The 24,839-nt window shown below is 42.1% G+C and overlaps 1 protein-coding gene across 2 annotated transcripts in view; it reads left to right on the top strand.

Annotated features, from left to right (window-relative positions):
- The window catches only part of DEPTOR (DEP domain containing MTOR interacting protein), a 77,772-nt gene that overhangs the window by 35,074 nt on the left and 17,859 nt on the right, over positions 1-24,839 (top strand). For both annotated transcript variants that reach the window (XM_058023764.1, XM_058023754.1), the window contains 4 exons: positions 15,706-15,891; positions 16,518-16,652; positions 19,747-19,817; positions 20,447-20,551. In XM_058023764.1, the coding sequence (XP_057879747.1) occupies positions 15,706-15,891; positions 16,518-16,652; positions 19,747-19,817; positions 20,447-20,551 (497 nt within the window). The remainder of the gene's footprint in view (positions 1-15,705; positions 15,892-16,517; positions 16,653-19,746; positions 19,818-20,446; positions 20,552-24,839) is intronic.

Genomic DNA, 24,839 nt, shown 5'->3' with positions numbered 1-24,839 from the left:
TCTAATACCCCAAAAAATATTTTCACCCCTTGACAAATGAACTTATTCTACTTAAACTCTCTTGACTTGTAATTCTTCATATAAAGGTGGTAATTTGCTCCATGGATCAAAATCAAAGTCACAGATGTCCTGGGCTCTGTGCCAAGGTCTCTGAGTTCCCCAGGCAGGGGCTCGAGCCATCCAGGACAGCCAGAGGCATGTCCTGGGTTCCGACACTCCTACACTTGTAGAAATTAACCTGTAGAACTTGCCTTCTGCAATGTAGATAATTGAGGTAAATAGGTTTGTAAGGATCAAATAGGGATTAGAACCATAAGCTAATTTGTGTATGCAGGATAAAAATTTCAGCATCTGTGTATCTCCCTACTTGTAGGCAGAACAGAGCATAGTCTGATGCTAGAAAAGCAGCTTTTCCCCTTGGGCATGTAGCGGAGTTGTTCTAGTATGTTTGGGCAGGAAGGAGGACGTCACTTTTGGTTGAAGTGTTATTGTATTTGTCCTGGTGGTATAACTTCTTTGAGGCAGGAAACAAATATTTCTTTGTGGACCAGTATTAACGTGTCTGGCAAATACAGCTTCACCAAGAAGCTCTTTCTGTTAAGGGTGGAGGAGACACAATTTTCTCTCTCTACTGCCACAAGGATGAAGAAATTAACACCCCTGGCCCCAATTTACATGTTGTCATTATCTGTTCTCAATGCACGTTGCCCCTCTGTGACCAGGCATTTCCCACCATAGAAGTGGCAGTAGCTCTGGAGCAATGAAGGGGTGCCAGGAGATGACAACAGAACGACAGAAGTTGTTACCTACATTACTTAGTGCACAATGGGAAAATAATCATATCATGGTGGTCCAAGTGTTGTTGCATTAAACCTAATTCTGACAGAGAGCAAACAGATGATACCAGCAGGCTGTTAGTATAAAGGTGCTGGATTGACTATATTGCTTGTTACTTCACAAGAAAACCTGGTTTTAATGAATAGAGCAAAATGGGCATGTAAGTGCCCTGCACAGTTCTGTCATGGTTCTAATCATGTTCACGTTAACTTGCAATTATGAGAAGCTACTTCTGAATGTTTACAGTGATCAACTTCCAGTTCTATAATTACTCCTGTGCTTCCTATGATTTATGGGGTGCCAACTGCTCAGAACTTGATGGACAGGAAAGGTATGCTACCCCTCCTCTTTCCAGCAGCCATGATTTTATTCCTGTTTTTACCTGAACATTTTCTGTGTATTACATATGTGGTAAATTTTCTTTACTGTCCTGGGGTCCCAAACCAGGATGCTTAGAAAAAAAGTTAAAAAAAAAATAAGTGAGATTTATGCTGATAAAGATGTTTTTTTTGCAGAGAAAATAAAGTCAGGACTTAACATTTGCTGCAAAGGTGGTTTTCTTAGATACTGAGATCTTTGCAGAGCTAAGAAAGGCAGGATGTGGCTTTTCTTGCAGATCAACTATTGTTTCATTAACTAAGGCAAATGCTCAGCAGGACACATTTGCAGGTAAATAATTTTGCCCCTGTCAAGCCAGGTTTCAGGGGTCATTCTTGAGTGACACTGGCCCTGCTCCTCTAGGGATAGCCCTGGCCATTCTGCAGGTTTATCCCCTGCCCACCATTTTCTTGTAGGCAAGAGCATGTGCAAAGCTCCCCCTTAGAAAGAGATTTGAAACTCATGAAGTAAAGACAGGGTTCTGGGAATTAGTTGACTGCTGAGGAAGTGGTCTTCTCACTTGTCACCAGGTCATTTCTGCAAGGTACTGTCATCTTCCTCACCCAGTTTTTAATAAAACAAACATAACTGAGTGGGGATTTCACAAGGACTTGATGGGGATGTTGGGAGTAAAGTAAAACTGAATGGTGTCCTTGAGATTTTGTCTTCTATGAGTGAACATCCTTTGTGCACACTTTCTCCTTTGCAGAAGGAGATTTCATTCATTTCACTTCAGCCATTCATCTAGACAGTGTTAGGAATATTTATGAAAGTACTGGCAGAATTAACATGGAGCTGGTTTGGGGTTCATCTCAGCAATTGGATATGATCTGTGCACATTGAAGATTTTTGTAACGCTGGCTTCCTCTGAGAAAGGAGCTTAAAATGAGAACTTCTGGTTCAGAATTAGGTATATAAACTGTAAAACAGCAGGAAAGGTATTCTCTCCCCACACCCTATCTTACAGAGTTCTAGATCCTATTAAAAAAAAAAAAAAAGCTATTTTTCTGTGGCTTAGTACCATAAATTCATTTCACCATATTGTGTTTCCTTTGTTTTGTCTCTCATCAGCACTACCAAAATGTTACTGGACACTAATTGACATCCTTGTTGGCAGAACCAGCAGAAAGACTCTTCACTGAACAGCAGTGGAGAATAAAACATTTCCTATCCTAAAGGCAATCTTTTTCTAGCAGTATTGCTTGATATCTACAATATGGAATAAAATAAAATTTGCTGTATTATTCTTATGAAGTATTTCTTACCCCACCTAAAGTAATAGAAAGAGTTGCATCAAGTTGCCAATCTCAGTAGTAATTTTCCAGCCACAACTGAATTACGCAATGTCTTTTTTCTAATACTGACTTTCATTTCAATTACTCAGAGAAGCTGTATTCTGCAGCTGAGGCACTGTATTCAAAATGGCTTCCTGACACATTTTTCTTCACTTTAATTGGTCAGACACCAACCAAGTTTCACACAGGAAACAAACACTGATGCTAATTTTAAAAGGAAAACAGTGGTTTAAGGGGAATTGTATAAATGCTGCAAAAGCATCAAATTCTCAGCTTTAAAATAATCCTCCTGATCGCTTTGGACATATGTAACTATACGTATTTCACCCGCCATGCATGAAAATGATGAAATATATTTAAGGGCTGAATTGCTTCCTGCCAAAATCTCACTGGCCCACACCAATCTCTGAGATTTGGTCCACTGATTGAAGCATGGTGCTGATAATGCAAAGTTGTGGGTTTGATCCCCATGTGGGCCATTCACTTAAGAGTTGGACTCAATGATTCTTGTGGGTCCCTTCCAACTCAGAATATTCTGTGAATCTGTGAAATCACAACCCACAAAACACCATTACCACCTTTTCACAAATAGGACCCAGATTTCCTTTGCTGTGTATTGGTATCCCATGTAATATGGAATAAAGCCCCCATAAGTAGCAGGGAATTGTGCATTTTGCATTTCTTGAAGGCTAATGTTAGGATTGTAGTTGCCAGTAGTTACCTGGCATTTGTGAGCACTGATGGCCTTCATCCAGGGTATAGAAATAAAGACTGTGGGAAGAGTTGTAAGTTTGGTGATGCACATAAAGGCTGGGACAAAAGGTGTGCAGAACACATTTCTCAGCTGTAGAAAAGCCCATCTGGTGAGGTAATGTTTATAGATAAAATTTTCCTCCAGGAGACTGGATCTTTCTTAGTTCTTCTCCATATGAGCATGGTGGGACAGATTAGCTACTGTGGTCAAAATTCACATGCATCAGGAGAATTTCTCTGCCAGCTGCCAGGTGGATCAGGCCAAAGCAAGGATGGTCTGAGGGCAGGCAGAGGACAATGTGAGCACCCCACACATAGTCACAGCGCTTTCTCATCTGAAAAACAGAGGTACTGAGATGTCCAAGGACAAAAGAGGGTATTCACAGAGCTCTTTATGGAATCATTTTTGGTCATAGTTGCTTATAGCCCTTTCTGAAGAACTTACCCTGCACCTGTAGCCACAACAGCAGAGCACTACTGACATGACAGGCAGTCTTCCTGTCCTACTCCAAGGACTCATTGGGTATGAAAGCTTGAGGGATGCAGAAACATCTGCCTGCCTTGCAGAAACTTTTAAAGTCTGGAATCTCCAGTGCTAAATAAGTTAAATTTTAATCTGGTTAATACTGTTAAGAGAAACCTGTCTTAGGATAGCACCTACAACTTGCAAGATGAATATTTGCATTTCTTCCATGGCAGCAACCAAATCATAGCTCATTTATTAATACTTTTCAATATACTATGGGATGTAAACACACAGGGAATGCCTTGTACCACAGATGGTACCATGTGTGCTGCCAGTTGAGCCTGTGAGAAATGGGGGCCTGAGCAGCCGAACTCATCTTCTCATGCCACATCACATTCTGTCTCTTTTGTAGTTGTGGTTTTCCAAGCTGCTGCTGACCTTCAAGTCCATGTGCTTGGTGTGATTTCTTCCCTGACATGCCCCCAGCATGTTCCCTGAGCTTAACACAGCACAGTTAAGCAAGAAGCATTTTGCAGTGGCTGTCCACTCTGCTCCAGGGGGTTGGGATGTGGATTCCCAGACTCAGACCAGCAGCAGAATAGGTCTGGTGGGGCTCTGCTCTCCTGAATGACTGAGGGGTCTAAGAGTCTATTTTAGAGATGACAGCCTAGCAGCTATCTTCTTTGGAACCCATGGTCTACCTGGACTTCAGTAAAGCCTTTGGTAGGGTTTCCTGTGATGTTCTGCAAAAACTGTATTCCCATGGTGTGGATGGGAGCACTCTTCACAGGGCAAAAAATTGGCTGGATTGCCAGGCCTGGAGTATTGCCCAGGGCTCAGTATTGGGGCCAGGACTCATTATTGGGGCCAGCGTTCTTAATTATCTTTGTTAAGGAGATCTTTATCAAGGGATCAAGGGCAGCAAAAGTGACTTTATGGATGACACCAAGTTGATTGAGAGTATTGATCTTCTGGAAGGTAGGAGGGCTCTACAGAGGGATCTGGACAGTCTGGAGTGGTGGCCCAAGGCCAGTCATGTGAGGTTCAACAAGGCCAAGGGCTGGGTTCTGCTCGTGATCGCAACAACTCTATGCAAGGAACCCCGTCCAGAACTCCAGGCTTGGAGATGAGTGACTGGAAAGGTGCCCATTGGAAAAGAAGCTGAGCCCAGATGGCCTAGAAGGTCTATGGCATCCTGGCCTGCAGGACCAGGGCAGGGATTGTCCCCCCCTGTACTCGGCACTGGTGAGGCCACATCTGGAATCCTGTGCCCAGTTCTGGGCTCCTCACTTGAAGAAGGACATTGAGGGGCTGGAGTGTGTCCAGAGAAGGGCAACAGAGCTGGAGAACGGTCTGGAGCACAACTCAGGTGAGGAGCAGCTGAGGGAGCTGGGGGTGTTTGGCCTGGAGAAAAGGAGGCCCAGGGGAGACCTTGTCACTCTCTCCAACTCCCTGAAGGGAGGCTGCAGCCAGATAGGGTTGGTCTCTTCTGCCAGAAAACAAGTGACAGGGCAAGAGGAAAAGACCTCTGGTTGCACCAGGGCAAGTTTAAGTTGGGTTTTAGGAAAAATTTCATCTCTGAAAGGGTTGTCTTGAATTGGAACTGCCCAAGGAAGTGATGAAGTCACCATCCCTGGAGGAATTTAAAATATGTGTAGATGTGACACTTAGGGACGTAGGTTAGTGGTGAACTTGGCAGTGTCAGGTGAGTGGTTGAGCTTCATGATCTTAAAGGTGTTTTCCAACTGATTATATGATTTTGTCAGTGCTAGGATTTCTTGATGGTAAGAAATATATGGTAACATGTCTTAGACATGGTATTGGCATCTTTGGCCTCCACCCTCCTTTAAAATACCTTTCAATTTTATAAAGTTTTATTGAGGTAATTTCACTAGATCAGACTTGGGAGGTTCAAGGTAGACATGTGTTTTGCTGGCTTAGCACAGAAGCAGGTGCTTATCTCCTTTCAAGAGTTAATCTTTTATCTGCAAACTCCACTGTGCAAATTACTTTCTGACATGAAAACCAGCACTTTGTAGTGACTTAGTGAGAGCAGTAAATGTTGACACATGCTGTGTCCCTGTCTCTGCAGAAAGTCTTATATCTATATTTAATTGTCCCTATTCTTTGTAAAGACTCTATACCTTTATACAGCAGATTTTTCTTTCTGAAGATGATCAGTGCATTTTGTTTTAAACATCAAGACACATGATGCAATTGAAAGTTTGTTATAATTGTGGACGTGGATTAAATATCTAACAAAATATTATCTCTTGCTTTTGTTGAAACGCTTTCCTTCTCTTCTAAAATTGCTGTGAATAATGAAGTATGTGCTGCTATATTTACCTTAGATGTCCAACTGGTTATGATTAGCTGATTATGGTTCACTTGCAAAGTGAAAACTTGCCATGTATGTGAAATGTACTCTTCCTTAATTCAAGATTCTCTTTTGAACCCCTTTCTTGGAAATATCAACTGCAGATAGAAGCTTACAAGTATCATTGAAGCATACCATAAATCCTTGACTTAATTGATCATATGCTTTCTTCTCCAAAATCAACACATATATTTTTTAAAACATTTTTTTAGTTAATCTAAAACCTGAATCACATCAGCTCTTGGATATATGCAAGCTTTCATTATGATAAAAATTATAAAACATCACATTTTTACAGATGATGCCTTGATTTATATCAGTAAAACACAAGCCTTCAGTTAGTCTATGATGTCCTGCAACGCAATTTGTTTTTTTAAATCCTGTTGCCCCTGTGCTGATGCCAGGCAGAAGCACTCAGTTGTGTGGCAGTTCCCATCTGTAGGGAACTGTAACCTCACCCACAGTAATTCAGCTGCTTATGCTAAAACTGGAGACCACTTTGCATATTTTTCATTATTTTGCCCCTCTAAGAAGTCAAAGAATAAGAACTTTGTATGTAATTGTATAAACCCCGAGATCCTTAGTATGTCAGCTTCTCATTGTGCTCTTGCGGTTGTCTTTATCTACAGCAGGAATGGATTTGGTTTTTGAAAGAGCCACATGCTTTATGTAAATAACATATGAAAAATTCTTTTCATATTAACTATTGAATTTTATTTTTCTGACAGAGAATGGGTTTCAGTTATTAACAGCTGAAAAAAAAAAAAAAAGAGAGATACCCAGATGGGCCTTTTCATCTTCTGCTTCCCTTGCCACAGACTGTTCTTTCCATACTTTATTTGGAAGCAAAGAAAAGCAGTTGGCTATGTTCTGTAAACTTACTAAATTAAAGATGATAAATCCTCATATACAAACCAAAAAGACTGCTAAATGTGTGTGATTCAACACTGGCTTTTCATGCTAGAGTAAGTAATGTGTATTTGAAAATATACTGCAAATAGATGGCAAACTGGCTGGAAAGACAAAATGTGTATAGAAACACATATCTGCATACCTAATTTAAGGCAGCAGAAATAACATATTAATGCACTGATCAGAACATACCCCCTCAATAAAAACGGGATACTCTGAATTTCAGTTCCCAAGGAACTTTTTGACAGTTTACTGTAATCCTGGTGCTTTAAAGACAGTATAAAAGCTGTCTAGACTTTCTTTGGACTACATAAATATGTTGCAGTTCATTGAAATCCCTCCCTAGTTATAGCTCAGAGAGCTGCAGTTATAGCATAGCTTTTTTTTCTGGACTTGCTTACAGTTCCAGGACCTATTTATTTCTGGACTGACTTCACCCTTAGTAGGATGAGCTGGAACAGCTCTCTGGTTTTTGTATTACAGGGCCAGAATCTGCCTTGCAGTTTTATACAAGAGGATCAGTGGAAACAAGAGCAGTTCAAGCTTAGATCCATTGTCTGTTCAAAGTGAATTCCTTGTAATCCAAATAAGAAAAAACGCTATTTACTACAGCTGTACTGCCAAGAGTTTAATGTGATGGTTGAATACATGCACAGGTGGGCTTATCTATGGTCTGTGTAGCATATAAACATTCATAAAAGGTGGAAATGCAAGTGTTGTGTTTATACAGTGCAGGGAATCCAAGACCCAGTCCAGGGCCCTGTGCTCACTGAACATCTGTAGTCTCTCTCCCTGGATTTGTGGGAGATCCAAGCAGGTGGAATTCATCAATGTGTAAAAGGAAACTAATCTGAATAGGTGCCATGATTAAAATGCATTTGCAGTGCCAGATTAGCAGAAAAACAGGAAGGCTTTGAGTGGAGTGGGAAAAGCATTGTCCAGTGCTGAATAAAGTGCCAGTTACTCTCCTCCAGGCACACGTGTGTCGGGGCAGTGGGAGAGGGGCAGCCCAGGGGTGGCTGGGGGCTGTGGCAGAGGTGGGCACTGGGGCTGGGGGCTGTGGCAGAGGTGGGCACTGGGGGCTGGGGGCTGGATGAACTGTGGCTGGGTGGGCACTGGGGGCTGGGGGCTGGATGAACTGTGGCTGGGTGGGCACTGGGGGCTGGCTGAACTGTGGCTGGGTGGGCACTGGGGGCTGGGGGCTGGCTGAACCGTGGCTGGGTGGGCACTGGGGGCTGGGGGCTGGCTGAACTGTGGCTGGGTGGGCACTGGGCCTGGCTGCACTGTGGCTGGGTGGGCACTGGGCCTGGCTGAGCTGCGCAGCCGCCCTGCCGCTCTCAGCAGCGTCGCTGTTTGCCAAGCCCATGGACTCACCGTTGCTTTGTGAAAGCCAAAGTGGACACACACTTCCACTGTTTCTCTGGCAAGGGACCAAAACTATGTTGGCCAAAGGCCCGAGGCACAGAGGAGGCTGGCTCAGCAAGCTGTGTGCTATCCATAGAGAGAGAAATTTTTTTAAGGAACTTGTATTTTATGTGGTGATTTGTTTCCTTCCCTTTTAAACACTGGTTCTGCTTTGGAGAGGGGAGGGAGAAAGCAAAATTACGAAGGGGGAGCCAGACCCTTCCCTGGGCACACTTTGGGTGCAGGTGGAAGCAGCTCCAGCTGTGCTCTCCTTCAGATAACCCCCGAGCCCCTGCCGGCCCCTGCAGCCTGTCAGTGTATGTCTCATCATCCTGCATTTGTTCTTGGCATGATGTTGCTCTTTTGGGGTAATATCCTGCCGCTCTAGAGGTCAAAACTGATATGGTCATCTGTGACTGGCTGTATGAAGGCACAGGCTATTGCAGCCAGTAATAGTGAAAGTCTAGAATGATCTCCTGCAACTTCAAACTGCATTTCACATTATTTTAATTGAGGAAACTACCTTGTTAAAAAGATAAAGTGTACTTTTGAATAGACTGGGGCTGCTGCCTTGTGCAGAGACTTGGAAATGTGTTGTGCACTGCTGGAAAGAGATCAGTGCTGCTTTTGTGTTTAAGTGGAGAAAGATATGACATATCCCCACTGAAAAATCCATACTCTCTGCTCGTGTTTATAGCCTCTTCCTCTTAACCCTAGCACAGGCACACTGTCACACAAACAAGCGCACACTTCAATGTGTCCCTCTGCTCTCTTGAGAAAAGCTGCTCATCTGGCTCCCCATTACTTTGATCTCCTTCCCACTGCTCCCTCAACATGGAGCAGCCTTTCCCTGGCTCCAGCCGGGAGCCTGCTTGGTGGCAGTGCTGTTTGTGGGGACGTGCAGAGCAGCTGGAGTCCCTCACTGGATGTGTCCTGCTGGGGCTGCAGCTCTCAGCTGGGAGAAGGCATTAATCACCACGGTGGAGATGTACACAGATTATCAGCGCTAAAAATCATGGGGAATTGAAGTGGTGGGAGGGATTTGGGGGAAAAGCCAGTTATGAAAATGGCCTGATTTTTCAGGCATGAGTCATACCATTTATTAAAATAGGCTTTTGTACTTTCTAAAGCTCCCTCGGTCCTATGTAATCAGTGTAAAGCTAATATTTCTATCTCTGCTGTGCATCAGCCTCCTTGAAAAAGTGGAAAAGAAAAGGTTGTTTGAGCTCCATGCAGATCCTGGGATTTTATGTCAGAATCAGAAGCTGAAAGAAGATTTGCATGGATGTTACTATTTATATTTTATGTATCTGAACAGAAACTGTGAAGCAGCCAGGAAGTAGAAGCACCAAAGCTGCAACATTAAATGCTCCCAAACAGAGGAAATCCAAAATAAATATTCTGATTTTTCTCATCTTAACAGTCACATAAATGGTGAATGGCCAGCTAAAATCCTTGCAAATGAAATTTGCAAACTGTAAGGATATATGAGACAGTAAACAATTAATTGAACTGAATTAATTAAATTGTCAGTACCTCAAAAGAGATTTTTTTTTTTTATAGCTAATAGTATAACTACAATGCAATGCATCTAGGAAATGAGAATAAAGTCTTCACTTCTTGCTGTGGAGCTGTGCTGTGCAGGGCACAAATTATTCTTGTTTAATGCTGTTTGTGCAGTACAGTGCAGTAATAATGGCTGGCCTGGGATGTACAAAAAGAACAATACCCAGTAAGAAAAGGAGAGTGAGGCTGTAATTGTGGGCATGGCATGCAGTTCTGATATGTGGATTTTTAGGAAGGATAAAGAAGTTCCAAAGAGGACTCCAGAAGGGCTAAAAAAGGTCAGAATTTAGGGGGTGGCATTGATTTAGCTGATCAAAGATATGTTTGAGAGTCGGCTTCATCTCTTCATAAATTTCTTTGCTAAGATTTTTGACCAAATCATGCATAACTTTCTAATGAAGGCGTGACAAAATCCAGGGATTGGCAGCTAAGGTTAAGCAAACTCAGCTTTGAGTTGAAACTTTATTTTCTGTCAGGGCAAGTGACTGAAGACTCTAATAGCTTGTAAAAGGAAGAATAAAGTGGTCAATAAATGCTTTAAAGCATGAGTAGACTAAATTTTTTGTAAGATTAAAAGGTAATTGTTAAATTCTTTTTCTGGGAGAAATTTTGTGGCCTGTGTATGTGGGAGGTTGGACTGGTGGGTTATGACCCTACATCCAAAGTTTGACATTGGTGAGTATATGTTAGTATCGGTGCCTTTCCTTCGAGGACAATAAATGCTCTTGTGTACTTGGATGGTTTTGGAGGTTTCTAGTTGCCATATTTTTACATTGCTCTCTTCGGTGCATTTCTTTCTGTTGCATAAGGTGCACACTGTAACACGAACATGTTGCCACCTGAACAGCCCTGAATTAAACTGGAGCAAGAAACATGAAGCCACCCCACCTTGTTCTTTGCATCACCCTCATAATGTAGGGGTCCTGACACTCATCAGCCATGGCTTGGCTGTTAAAGAAAAACTGAAATGGTGCCAGTTTGCTTTTCTGTGCTGCACTATGAAGGGCAGTGAACTAATTCAGGAGTAGTAATGTTAATCCTTTTCTAGAACAGCAACTTTCATGAGAGGTACCTGGAGCAAGAGCCCTGTCAGCTGCCACAAGTTTATCTGCTACTGCCTCTGAGTCAACACCCAGAGGTAACAACCTCTAAATTACCTTTAAAGAAACTGCTTCTGGGCAAGTCTGTGCAACCCTCTCACACTGTGCCATTGGTTTGGAAATCAGTCACTCCCACTTTTCTCCTCTGCTTGCAGCACAGTGTGGGCTGCTGAGCACCCGTGACTGCACCTGCACCTCTCACCCAGCAGCTGCCAGTGTGACAAACCCGACCTCTGTGAGTGCTCTGCATCCAGCATTCCCAGAACTCTGATTTGGGCACGTTTCACTTCTCCTGGCCCTTGCTTAAAGCCAGCCACTGCACCTGAGGAGTGCTTTCAGAGGCAGCCAGCACACACATCTGCCTTCCCCTCCTCCTCCCCTTCCTTTTGATCCATGGGGTGGAAATTCCTTGTTCCACACCTTTCCATATACACTCATCCTTAGGCAGTGTCACAGCCTGGACATTTAATCACAAATCATTAATAACTCAGATGATTTAACAAAAAAAAAAAAAAAAAGCCCCATGAGACACAGTAATAATTTTGGTGATTTTATTTGAGATGTATGCACAAGGAGACAGTCTGAGCTATATTGCTCCTATTTATATTTTTAGCTTATTTTTAAATATGTAAAAAATTTCATGATGTTAGAAGCACATGATATGTGAACTATCCTTAGAAATGAGGAGGTTAAAATATGAAAGTCAAGGAGCATGCCAAATTCTATACTGATGCTATGTGTCCTAACCATTTTAGCTACAAATCCTTTGTTGTGTAAGTCATATGCAAATCTTCTGCAACAGACAGTCACTGGACTTAGCTTTTCCACTTGCACTCATCTATTGTATAAAAATTTACCCTTCTATGGACTGAAATGATTGCAGCATAGATTAATTACTTCAGTGGAAAACCTAAGCCTTGCTAGTTTAATTGTATAAATATTACAATATTTAATTCAAAACAAGTATTGTTATTCTAAAATGTGTTCAGTATCATGGCATAAAAATGTTTACATTATCTAGTTTCATGGTCAGTAATCCTTGAATTTCAGAGTGCTTACAATGTCTTCAGCACGAGTGTGTGTTTATCTCTGATTATCATAATTTCTGAGTACTGTCAGAGCACTTCAGTTAATGATACAAACAACAGAATAATTTTTATTAAAAATGGTGGTGTCATAATATTTAACCTGACTCAGAAACCCTACTTGATATTTCTTACATTGTGAATGGTTGGCCACAGCAGCTCTATTTCCAAGGAAGCATTTGTGGAGTCCTCTTTCATTTAAGATTATGAATTGCAGTAGTGCTGAATAAATAGAGCTTGCCTTTTTAAGACTGAGTTTGTGATGGCCTCAAAAATTTTTTTTGCCTTTAAATTAGGTTATTCTAATAATGTGGTAAGATATTGATAGATATTGCTACTTTTACTTATGTCAATGATCTTAAAATGAAACTGGTAGCTGCAAACACCTACACACTAACTCTGCCTCGGATAGCAAATCCTTTGGGGGATGTAGGCAGATTGCCAGATTTCTCCTCCTCTACTTCCGTTCTTCAAAAATAGTGATTGTTAGTAAGTGCTGTTTAATAGTATTGCATATGATATGTATCCAAAATGGGGAGCACAGCAGCAGTGTGTGCCTGCAATAATTAATGTGTCAGAACACAGTAACAAGGTACTTGTGATGCTAAATTTGACTTAACAAAGTCTTTTTGCATCCCTGAGGACCCAACAGATTCAGCCTCAAAAGGAAGCAGACAAAAGCCAAGGGAATTTGGAACAAAAACTCTGAATTCCAACATTTGTGTCATTTTTTTAGGGAAATAATTTAAAAATCCCAATATTTGAGGGAGAAGAATCCCCAAATTCTAACATTTTGAGGGAATTTGAGGATAAAAATCCCAAACTGAGGGAATTTTTGGGGAGAAAAATCCTAAATTCCTAATTTTTGCTGGATTCTTTGTGAGAAAAATCCCAAATCTCAACATTTGCTGGATTCTCTGGGACAAATTTTCCAAATTCCTGACATTTGGGACATTTCTAGGGACAAAATTCTCAAAAAAATCATAATTTGGAGCATTTTTGATGATAAAAATCCCATCATTTGGGTCATTTTTTCCAGATAAAATTCCCAAAGAAACCACATTTGGGTTGTTCTTGCAGTGTTCCCATGTGGGGCAGATTCCCTGGAATGGAAATATTTTTCTGGAAATTGTTACTATTTCTTGCTGGCATGGCTGAGTGGGTGCAGGAACAGTGCCAGGAGTGCCACTCACACCTTGCCATCGTCATCAGTTTCCCCGAGTAGGTAATCACAAATCCCGATCCCTGATCCTAATCCCTTAACCCAAATCCTGAGCCCAAATCCCAAAGGGAATTCCCAAGTGCTGGGAGTGCCCCACGCGCCTCGCCATTGTTGTCAGCTTCCCAGAGATTGGGAATTTACCCAGAGATTGGGTAAATTCCCAATCTCAAATCCTGAAGGAATTCCCAAATCAAAAAAATCTCAAATCCAAATCCTGGTCCTGAGCCCAAATCCTGAGCCTGGATCCTGAATCTCAAAGGAAATTCCCGAGCCCACATCCCAAGCCTGAATCCCAAATCCTGACCCCAAAGCCCAAGTCCTGAGCCCAAATCTCAAAGGGAATTCCCAAATCACAGATCCCAAATTAAAAGTCCCAGTCCTGAAGGGAATTCCCGATTTCAAAGCCTGAAGGGAATGCACAAATCCCCAATCTCAAATCCCAAATCCTGAGCCCAGATGCCAAAGGGAATTCCCAAATTTCCATCCCAAATCCCGAGTTTATCTTCCAAAGATCTTTGACAGAGCCAGGCAATCTAAGGGATGCCTTACAGCCTATGCCATGTGACTGGGGCAGTGGCCTGTGTGGCAGCTTGGGCACCAGCATGTGCAGTTCAGAGCGTTCTTGTGTGCTGATTATTCCTTGTCCCAAAGGTAGAAGTCCACTTGTAGAGGCAGTGGTGTCTCTGCCAGTGACCCAGGCAGGCCAGGGACACGCTTCTTTGCAAGATGGTCTGACCTCATAAGGCAGTTTCTGCATCCACATTAGGGACAGTGCCCTGACTGTCGTCATCCTTATTGTCTGGGTGACTTGACATCCCTGGAGATCACTGGGATGGACTCTTTCCCCTTGGAGCTCACAAACATCAAATGGCTTACTGGCAGTTTATGTGTAAATACAGCCTATTTTGGAAAGTTGTCATGTGTGGTGTAGTTCTGTAGTTCCATGGAGAGCAACCTGATGCATAGGGAGTGTTCAGAAGGGATGAGAGCAAGGAGATGTGAATGAAAGGAAAGCAGCCAGCAGGGCTCCAGACTCTGGTTTTTGTTTTTGTGTAGCACCTTGGACTCTGCTGGTTTTTGGACCCCATGTATTGGGCAGAGCAAAGAGCAAGGCAAAAGTTCTGTGTCTGCAGTAGGAAGCCAAGTGACTGAGACAAATAATCATAGACTGACCTCAGTGCACTCCTGTGTTGTTCTTTACACTTTAAACATAAATATCTATTGCCCACCAGTTCTTACAATTCAGTATTGCAAGAAATGCAATTTATAAACAAGGAAAATCCAGAATCTGGATTCTTCATTGAAAAGGTCAACTGTGGGAAATTATTTCTGCAAAATGTGATCAGAGAAGCTGCGTAAAAATGGAGAAAAATGCTGCCAAACACCCACTGCAGCTATTTTACATGCAGAGTACTCCAGAGAGATTTCCTGCAATCAAGACCTGCAGGAGTCAAAGCACTTTCAGGACCTGGCACAGAGCTCCATCCAACTGCTGCATTTTTCATCACAGTGTTGGTGGCAGTGAAGACGTAGATGTTATAGTGATGTTGCACTCTGAGAGTAGGCTTGGTGTTCCTGCTCTGACACCAGCAGCCTGGGGTTTGCTCTCTGTGTCAACACAGGTTGCAATTAAGATTTTTCTTCATTATGTAAGAAATTACTTTTGGCCAGCTGCCTGTTCCCAAACCTTGTGTATCTGTGCAAAGCGGGGAAGTGGCCTGCAGGAAATGTCTGGGACACAGTGTCTGTGGTGAACAAGACAGAGGAAATACACAGGTCTTGATTCTTTACTGCCCTGTAGCTCTGGACAAGGTAGTTGGACAGAGCTCTGGGGTCTGCCCTAGATTGATGAATTTACACAAAACTTGACATAAATGAATTTACTGATGAATTTACACAAAACTTGTAAGGAGCTGATTCTGTCTATGGGACCAGCAGCAGCAAGGCTTACAGAGGAATCATGCACGGAGATGGGCCGTTATGCAACCTGTCACAGAGAGGTAAAGTACTTTTATTTCCACTGGGCAATAGAAAGTGCATATCATTAATCAAAGTAATGTAAAAGATTCTTCTCAGCATTTGCCACTACAGTTCCTAGTTTGCTATTGCTGCTGTAAAGGGTGTATATTGAAGTCACCTGTGTGAAGCTGGCCACCTTCCTTCCCTTTCTGAGGCTGCACAGGGGAAGAGGAGAGCTCTGAGCATTGCATCCTTACAGCAAGGTCTGTAGTGCACAAGTTGCACATGGGTAGGCTTGAATTTCTTTCTATGCCTACCAGGCATAGACTTTGTATCCATCTCTTTCCCTAGTGTCCAACAAGCACCATTTTATGGACAGCAACTTGCTCTACCAGTGCAGAATGAATTTCCGCCGGCGGAGGCGATTAATGGAGCTCCTCACTGAGAAATCTCGCCTGATGCCAGAGAGCCATGACAGCCCCTTTTGCCTGCGCAAGCAGAACCATGACAACAGGAAACACACCAGTTTTCTCTCAGGTGACTCATTAATTACACTGCTGCCGGTAGAGTGACTCCATGGAGTATTAAAAAATTGGTTTTGGACAAAGGATTTCAGTGTTAAAAAAAAAGCAGGGCTGAGTATTATATGTCCCTGTTCACAGGGATTGTCCATTCACGCATTTTACCAAACCTACACCTCTCTGGGATGTATCTGTATCAACAGCATTTCAGATGCTGAACAAAATTTGGTGTCCATGTTCAAACTGAACTGATTAAAGTCCCCCAGACTCAAAATAATTTGTCATACATTCTATGGGGAGTTTTCAAGAAGATTAAAAGAGAGGGGAAGGGGCCCTGCAGCATTTATGTACAGCAATATTTAGTAAGAACTGAAAGAATGAAAAGGAAAACTGGAAAAATGTAGTTCCCTATATTGGAATGCCTCTTAGAAGACACTGCAATGAGAACAGTTCAGCCATACTGTTAGTTATAGCATTACTCTCATGCAGTGACTTCCAAAAATGTAGGGCACACTAACCTATTCCCAGTGTTGTCAGTGTAAGCATGGCTTGCTGCTGGTTTTGGTTTTTTAAAGAAACAGGGAAATGGCCTAATAATTGGTACCATCTCCCTTTCTCTCTGTATTTTCTCTCTGCTTGCAGTGAGTCCCACCAAGGAGATAAAGATCGTGTCGGCAGTGCGGAGGAGCAGCATGAGCAGCTGTGGCAGCAGTGGGTACTTCAGCAGCAGCCCCACGCTCAGCAGCAGTCCCCCCGTGCTCTGCAACCCCAAATCTGGTGAGCACCAGCCTGGTTTACCATGCACAGCAGGCAGGGTGCGACATCTCTGTGGGGAGAAGGCGACGTGAAGAATGCCTATCATCATGCCTAAGCCTCTGCTTCCAAGAATACAGTAAAAATTCACAGTGTCACAGGTTTTGTAGGCCAGAGGGAACTATTATCATCTTCTAGCCTGAAGTCCTGTTGAACACAAGCCAGATGTCTGCCTCCAGTAATCTCTGTGTCAAGTCTATAATTGTGGTTTGAGCTGCAGTTTATCTCTTAGGACTACGTGCAGTCAGAGGCCTAGATTTGCCTCTTCACTGCCAAGCTCTGAACCAATTCAAATCTCCTAGAGACATTCCTTTGGTGCAAGTCAGAGGAGAGTTTAACTATCCAGTGACTGCTTAAGCTGCTATGGAATAACACCCCTCAGAAAACAGCAGGCTCTAAAAAAAACTGAGACAGCATTGTTTCAGCCTGTCAGAGACAATTTGAACATTTTAATTTGCTTTAAGTCTTACACTCATCTGTTTCAGAAGGTAGAAATAGCATTGAAGCTTATTTTCCTTTTGAAAGGATTTCCTATCCCACGCCGGAAGGTTAAACACACCCATTCTTCCACAGTTCACTTAAAATTGTTTCTTTCTGTACATCGGGGAAGGGAAAAACAGACCAAGATAGATATTGTTTCAGCCTCTCTGTTTCCCTCAGAAATAGCCCTGAATATCAAACAGGGTCCCTGCTGCCCTTTTAGCTCCTTATTTTTTCAAATTCACCAAGTCCCTGCCAGTGGTGTGGGAGGAGTACTGTACAGCAGGGTAAGGCTTCAGTGGATATGTGTAATCTTTGCTTTCAGAGGGATGCTGGCATTTGAAGTGGTTACAGGAGAGTGCCTCAAGCACGAGGTGAATGCTGTTCAAAACATTGACCATTTACTCTGGAGATGAGTGAACTAAAGTGCATTTCATTCCTGCTGTGCAGAGTGGCCATCAGAAAGGGAAGGATATTTTCCCTCTCTTTTCTTTTAACACATTTCCTTCCCTCTGCTTAAGCTCTGCTGGGAATTCAGTATGAAGCTCTGAACTAAAATAATTGGAAGAACTCAGTAGGATTATATGCTCAGAAGCCATAACCCCTCCAGCAGACCTGCTGCCCAGCAGAGGAGATGCTGTCAGTTCTAGTGGCCATTGCATCCTCAGAATGTGTTATTGTTGGGTGCTCAGCACCACCTTCCAGTATGCTCACCCCTTCGTGCAGGGGCTTGCCCCTAGATAAAGGGGGCTACAGTATCATGTTTTGGCAGAATATCTCTCAGGTATAATTTGCAGAAATGTTCTGATCGCTTTTGTATTCGGAGCTCTTTGTCCCCAGTACATTAATTACATCCTGGAAAATTTTCTGGGACAGATAAAATAGCATTCATGTTCTATCCATAAATGTGTGTGTTATCTAAAGTATGCCAACTATTCTGTTCATTTATGGTTCTGATTTTATATGAAGTGTCAGCCCATGAGTAGTGAGAACAAATTTATTTTAATGCAGCTGATTGCACAATACTGGAAGAAAAAGAATAGGCTGACGTTGCTCTTGCATGAATTTTTTAGAAGAAACTTTCCCCTAGGACTAGTTTTCAAACTGTGAATAGCTTTAACAGACTCATATTTGAAAGAAGACAGCAGTGGGCTTATAAACAGACTGATTTTTAAGAATTAGAGTATTACTGGCAATGTAGGGTTATTTCTCCCAGAGCACAAGTACAGATCCACACATCAGCTTGCATAGGTTAACATAAGGCTTTCAGATGTGTTACAAGGAATTCTTAATCCTCTGCTCACTATAAGGAGACTTTGTTCACAAATAGCTTCCTGCTAACCAGAGCGTGTTGCTGAATTATGTGCTGATAAACACAAGGCAGAGGTGTAGTTGTTGTCAGATGAGTTTGCTTGCAGGCAAGCGCTTAAAAAATACCCAGGTCATGACTTGACCAATCATGTAGAAAAACAATCATCAAACAAAAAAAATTCTGGAGGTATAATGAAGAGAGGCACATAAAAGAGCCATACATGGATGATTTATCAGATTCTGACTTGTCAAATGAGCACAATCATTCAGTTTTTTCACATTGACCAGACATGCTCTGTGAAGTACAGCACTGGCTAAATGACAGTTCATCAAAATGCATGGGAAGGTTAAAAAAACCCAAAGATATTGGTTTGTCTGCTAGAATTCTCCCTGCTCCCATGAATGTCATTAAGAAACTAAAGAACATCTTCAAATACCATCTGTGAGAGATTTTGTCTCCCACTTGTGACTGAAAAGACAGACACCGTCAAAATTATTTATCACTAAAAGAAAAACAACCATAATATTAAGGGTGAAAGAGGCAAATGGGGGGAAGAGAATATGTCTTTATGTTGTGCTTTGTCTTTGAAGCATTTATGGACAGATAAGAAGTGGTACACAGGATGGTATTGATTTGATCTGGCAGAACTTCAAATTTAATTTGTTTGGAGGAAAATTATGCCATTACATGGGAAGGCAGTGGGGTCCTGCAGAAACTTACTGGTATTTCCTTTCACTTAAAATCCCAGACACCTGTAGGTTACCTTGTCTGTCCCTGGATAAGATGGGAGTAGTAGGTCTGTTGCAGAAGTCTCTTGAGATAATTCCTCACTCAAGCAGGATTTTCTTGCTATTCAATTCTGTGATTCAAACCCATCTCAGATGAAATAGCAGAGAGCACCCAACAAGCACACAGTGAGCTGTGAAGGAAAGCTGTTCTGTACCAGGAAGGTGGGTCACTTCTTTCAACACTGGACACAGGAAAAGCCACTTCTGAGTTTTGTGATAGTGTTTAGGGAATTTTGATGGCAGACAACAAAGTCCACTGGCTAAATGCCCCAGTTTTCCAAAGTTCTCAGCATTTATACTCAGTGTTATTCTGTGGGCTTTTCCTTGGTTCTCTTACTGCTTTCAAGCAAGTCTGGAAGAATGGAAAGCATGTATGGGAAGTGGGGCCAAAAAGATGTATCCCAGCAATGTATCTGATTTATCAGGAGAGATTCCAGAGGAGTGTTTTTATTGAATATTCATTTCTGTACCTCCACAGTATTAAAGAGACCTGTGACTGCTGATGAGCTCTTGATGCCTGGAGCCCCATATGTTAGAAAAACTTTTACGGTATGTCTCCAGTGTTTTTCTTTATTTTCTGCATGTTATATGCATACAGGCAATCCAAACAGACATTTTCTGGTGGGATAATTAGAGCTTATTTGGTTTTGCTGAGATTTATACTTCAAAATCCCAAACTCCATTATCAGTACTTCCACAAATTTCAGGTCTGATTCAGCACTTGCTTATTCTGTCTTTATGCCAGTGTGATACTTAAAAGGGGTGTAAAATTACATAAAGCCAATAAGATTTGTATTACACAAACTCATTTGGGCCTGGTGCTCCTGCTCTGCAGGACTGGATCACCTACCCAAACCAAACTTTTCTAGCAGGGTCTTTCTACATGACGGGACAGAAAAGTTGACTAACATACATTTTTGGAGCCCTTCGTTAAAAACATTCTTGAACCTAGTCATTGGGAGCATTGCTTTTACAGTCTCCAAGTTCAACAAAAAACTTCAGTAAAAGCAAGAGGAATCACTCAGGTAGAGCCTTTCCTATGAGTGACATAGCAGCCTGTACCCTACTATGTGTTGGCAGTACAGAGATGTTGAAATGACGTCTTGGACCATTTAGAAGTTGCCCCCTTGAATTTCATGGAGCTGTTTGAAAGTGATGATGTCCTTTCTTCTTTCCAGATCGTCGGTGATGCCGTGGGCTGGGGCTTTGTGGTGCGGGGCAGCAAACCCTGCCACATCCAGGCTGTGGACCCCAGTGGGCCAGCGGCCGCGGCTGGGATGAAGGTGGGTTCTCAAAATGGGATGATTTCCCAGGGAAATTTGTGCTGCTCAGTGAAGGTCTTGGGCTGCCTGTATTAGGGGAGGGAGAGGTGCTTTTGTTTCCAGTGTTGAGTGCCTTTGTCTCAGTTTCAGGCATTTGTGCGCAGTGAGTTCTGTTGTCTTTAAACCCCCTCCTATTTTTTTTTTACTGTCCTTGAGATTCTTGAAGTCTCTTTCACATGAGACTCAATTATCCTTTCCAAGTTGTTGTCTTGAACTTTTCCCTTTTTGAGGTGGGTTTTCATTCATGTGATTGTCTGGTTTTGGTGGTGGTGGTGTTATTTTTTAATGGATTTTTTTTATTGCAATGTTTTTTCAACTGCACAATTTTAGCTTCCCTCTTTACAATTTACATGACTGCTGTTATGCACCTTCTAGACTTTGCATTTATAGGAACAGGCAAAGTCAGACATACCTAGTAAAAGTAAAGCTAGCATAGCCTATTGTTCAGTGTAAAGCAGTTAAGATTCAAGACAATTTGGAAAGAACAATGGATACTTTCATAAAGAGCTGAAATAGCTTCATAAGTAATTTAAAAATCAATAAATATACATCCCACTTTTAGCTTCTGCACTGCAATGCAGAGCCCATTGACTTACCTGTGGGCTTGGATCACATCCTGCATATATCTGTGAATTAATCTCTGCCTTGTACAAAGAGAAAAATAAAGACATAGTATTATGTTAAGTACAGATAAAAGCAAGAAAATTAAGTTAGGTACTACACCTGCTCCAGTGGCCAGAAAGATTAAACTAGCCATTTATGCCATGCTTTATTTTATAGCAGCAACACAGATGAAGGTTTCCGGTGTATTCCACATGTACCTCACTTTGCCATGAATTTTGTCCAGCCTTCTAATTCATCTCTCATTCCCATCACACTCACCCCAGTTGCCTCTCACCTGTCTATCCACACCCACCAAGCTGGAGGCCACAGATCCAGGGATGCACATCCTGCCCACTGCACAGTGCCAGACCTGCCATGGAACCCTCCTTAGCGAGTGCAGGACAGGGGGTTCTGCTCTCTGGCTGTTGATTCTTTATTTTAATGGAAATTCCAAGAACATACTGTCTTTGAAACTTTTTTTTTAGAACAGGTAGGCAAAACCCCTGGGACAGGGAATGGCAGCTGCAGAGCTTGTTGGTACATGCAGCACCCAGACACATCCTGCTGGGAAAGAAGCTTGAGTTCTGAGGGAGCTGGAAGTTTTTTAATATATTTTATACAACACAAATATAAAATACAGTTACATTTTTTATATGAAGAGTGTTATTTTCAAATAATGATCCTGCCTAAAATGTAAAGGGTCTAAATTTAAAAATAATTTATTACTTCATGTGTATATTCTAGATCCTAAGCTTGGGACCCTAGTATTTTACAGAAGCTTTTATTCTCTGAATATAGAAACTAGCAGTACAGTGGAGCAATTCTGAAACCTCAGTTGTAAAAGTAACACTGTGGTGTCATAGGTGTAATCCCATGGGGTTGCAGAGGTCTACCTGAACCATTCAAGACTGAAGAACACCAGCAGTTCACTGTCCTGAGAGGAACATGTCATGTTGTAAAACTGGGATATATTGCCTTGATTTTACACAAGGACAGATCTTATTGTTTTCAAAGCTGTTATCTTTATATGAAATAGTTTTTCAGAGCAGAATTGCTCAAAAAAATTTATAGCTGTATATGAGATAAGCTCTTCTTTAGACAGAAAAATTGTTGCCCCATTTTTGGAAATGCTGAATACCTTTAGCCTAGTGAAGAGATGGTGTTTTTCTTTGAAATAAGGGCTTTTGTTAGATGTTCCCATAGCAATAAGTATGTAAATCATAGTGCAGTATCTGAAATTTAAAAAAAATCTATGTCACTTAATCCATCTGTTTACAGAACTCCTCAATCTGTCAAATTTAAAGAAATCAAATGACAGGCTTTATATGACAGCTCCTTGAAATTAAACATTCCCCTGTGTGGAAGCTGCAGGAAGGGCACTTTGAAAACAGGCTGGGCATGGTAACTTCTGGTGGGCTGGTGCAAGAGCTTTTGTCTGCAAGAAGAGTGCTACACCAAAGAAGCACTAACAAGGAAAGTTGGCTATGATGAAAAGGGCAAGAATTTGAAGAAGAGCCAAGCCTTGGCGTTGCAGTTTGTAGAAAAGTTCTTGGCAGTAGCAGCAGGAATTTTCCTCCTAAGGAGATGTATCCACTGTAATTGTTTTTTAGAATGTCTTTATTTGTAAAGCTTGTGATTTTGCACTTGTCTGCTTCGGAGAGCACTGTTTTCCTGTCTTTGCATTATGCTGGACATACTATTGAGAGAGGACTGCTGCCCATGGTGTCATTGTAGGACCTTGGTTTGTGCATTTAAAATTCTACCATGTATCACAGAAAGCAGTAAACATTGCAGGCTCAACCTTCCTGCTGGACTTAGTGGTGGCTTGCCTTCAGTTTGAGCTTGTCTGGGCTCTTGGCCTGCTCCAAAGTGCTGTGAGTTGGGAGTCTAAGCAGAAAGCTCAATGAGCTGGGGACAGAGCTCTGGCTGCCCGCAGTGGCTGTGCCTGGGCATGGCACTGGGACACGTGGGCCCTGTCACACACGTGCACCTCAGCGTGGCACCACTTGCCATCTCCTTATGTGTGACATCCTCTTCTGAGGGAATTTTCAGACAATTTATTTCTGGCAAAATCCCTACCAGCATGATCTGCAGAAGATGTGTGAAGGGCTATAAGCTTTAGGATTTGATACCTGTTCTGGGGCTGGTAAATAGGATTACCACTCACAGTCTGAAGTTTCAGGTGTGAAGCTGAGAAAATAATTCAATAAATATCTAGTCAGTTAGCTTTATTAAAGTATTTTTGGGCCCAGTTTGCTGAGGTGTGTTTGCCTGTGGCAGTTGTGAGGAGAGTGGTTGCTGCAAGTGCATTAACAAGTGGGAGCTGGAGGCAACAAAAGGCTATGAAAGGAGTCAGTGTTGTGGTACATTCTTCTAAGTTATTTGCAGCTCTGCTTAGCTGTCTGCTGTCATCAGCAGTGCAGACAGGAACAGCAGGATTTTGAAGTTCCCAGGTTGCTTTAATATTCATTATTGACTGGCTGAAAAATCTGGTTCTCTGCAGATTACACTGCTAAATGTTGTCAGCTATTGTCAGTAAAAGTCTTTTTCTCTTTTTTTAGTGATTTATTCTATAAGTTCATTTCTGTTTTTAAGGTGCAAGTATTATTTGAAAAGTTACAACTTGACTTCAAACTAGTGACTTAAATTATGCATCACATTGCTATTTAGTATGACATAACTGCAAGAGAGTGTGATGGAACAAGCAGACCTAGCTAAGTATGAGGCTTGTGAGAGAGACAAATTAATCATTCATTTTGCTGATCATCTGTTCTTACCACTGGCTGGAGAAATCAGTGCCCTACTCAAACTGTTAATAGAAAGCTATCTGATGCCTTAAACTGATTCTTAGCAAATTACTATTTTTAGCTGTGACACCTAAGGTCCTCAAATCATACAAATTGCCAGTGGCTGCTTAAGGTTTTCAAGCCTAGTTCTTCATTTCAGCAGCAGGGAGTCAGCAGCAGGGAGTTTGAAGGACCACATGTTGCCGCTGGTACCAACACCTTTTGTTTGGAACTCAGCTTGGGAACTGTAATGTGCAGCCAGGACCCTTTCAGCATGGTTCTGCTCTCCTGATCTCTAAAAGCTGGCACAGGGGGGAGATCAGCTTTATAAATTTTCTGCCTGTGCATTTGTTTTCTTCATTCACAAATGATTATTTCAGGTCCAGTTTCTCAAATGATTTCACTAGCAGAATAAGAACCAACTCTCAAGTGTAATTGAATTGCCACTGTGTCAAGAAGTCAATGGATGTCACTTCATCAGGGTCATCAAGCCCATTTCATGCAAAGGACATCTGTACTATCTGATTGCTCTAAAGCATTCAAGTACTGCCACATGAACAGCATATTACAGACTTGTAACATGGAAGACTAAAAGGCACACATTAGAAGTGTCCAGCAGGGTGAAAACTAGCCCAAAACCATGTGATGTCAGAGGACTTGCCAATGCCTTATATTCCTGCAATTGGAAGAAATTTGAACAGTGAGATTCTCATGAAGTTGAATGTACCTCAAACTACAGAGAAACACAAAACCCGTTAGATGGTCCTTGCCAACCTGACCACAAACATGAGGATTGCATAACTCTTTGGCAAGCAAGATAAATCAGTCTAAAAATCCTAAAAAAACCCCTTCCCCCAGGA

Source organism: Melospiza georgiana, chromosome 1 (assembly GCF_028018845.1).
Source record: "Melospiza georgiana isolate bMelGeo1 chromosome 1, bMelGeo1.pri, whole genome shotgun sequence".
Taxonomy (NCBI): Eukaryota; Metazoa; Chordata; class Aves; order Passeriformes; family Passerellidae; genus Melospiza; species Melospiza georgiana.
This window is presented reverse-complemented; position numbering and strand designations above follow the sequence as displayed.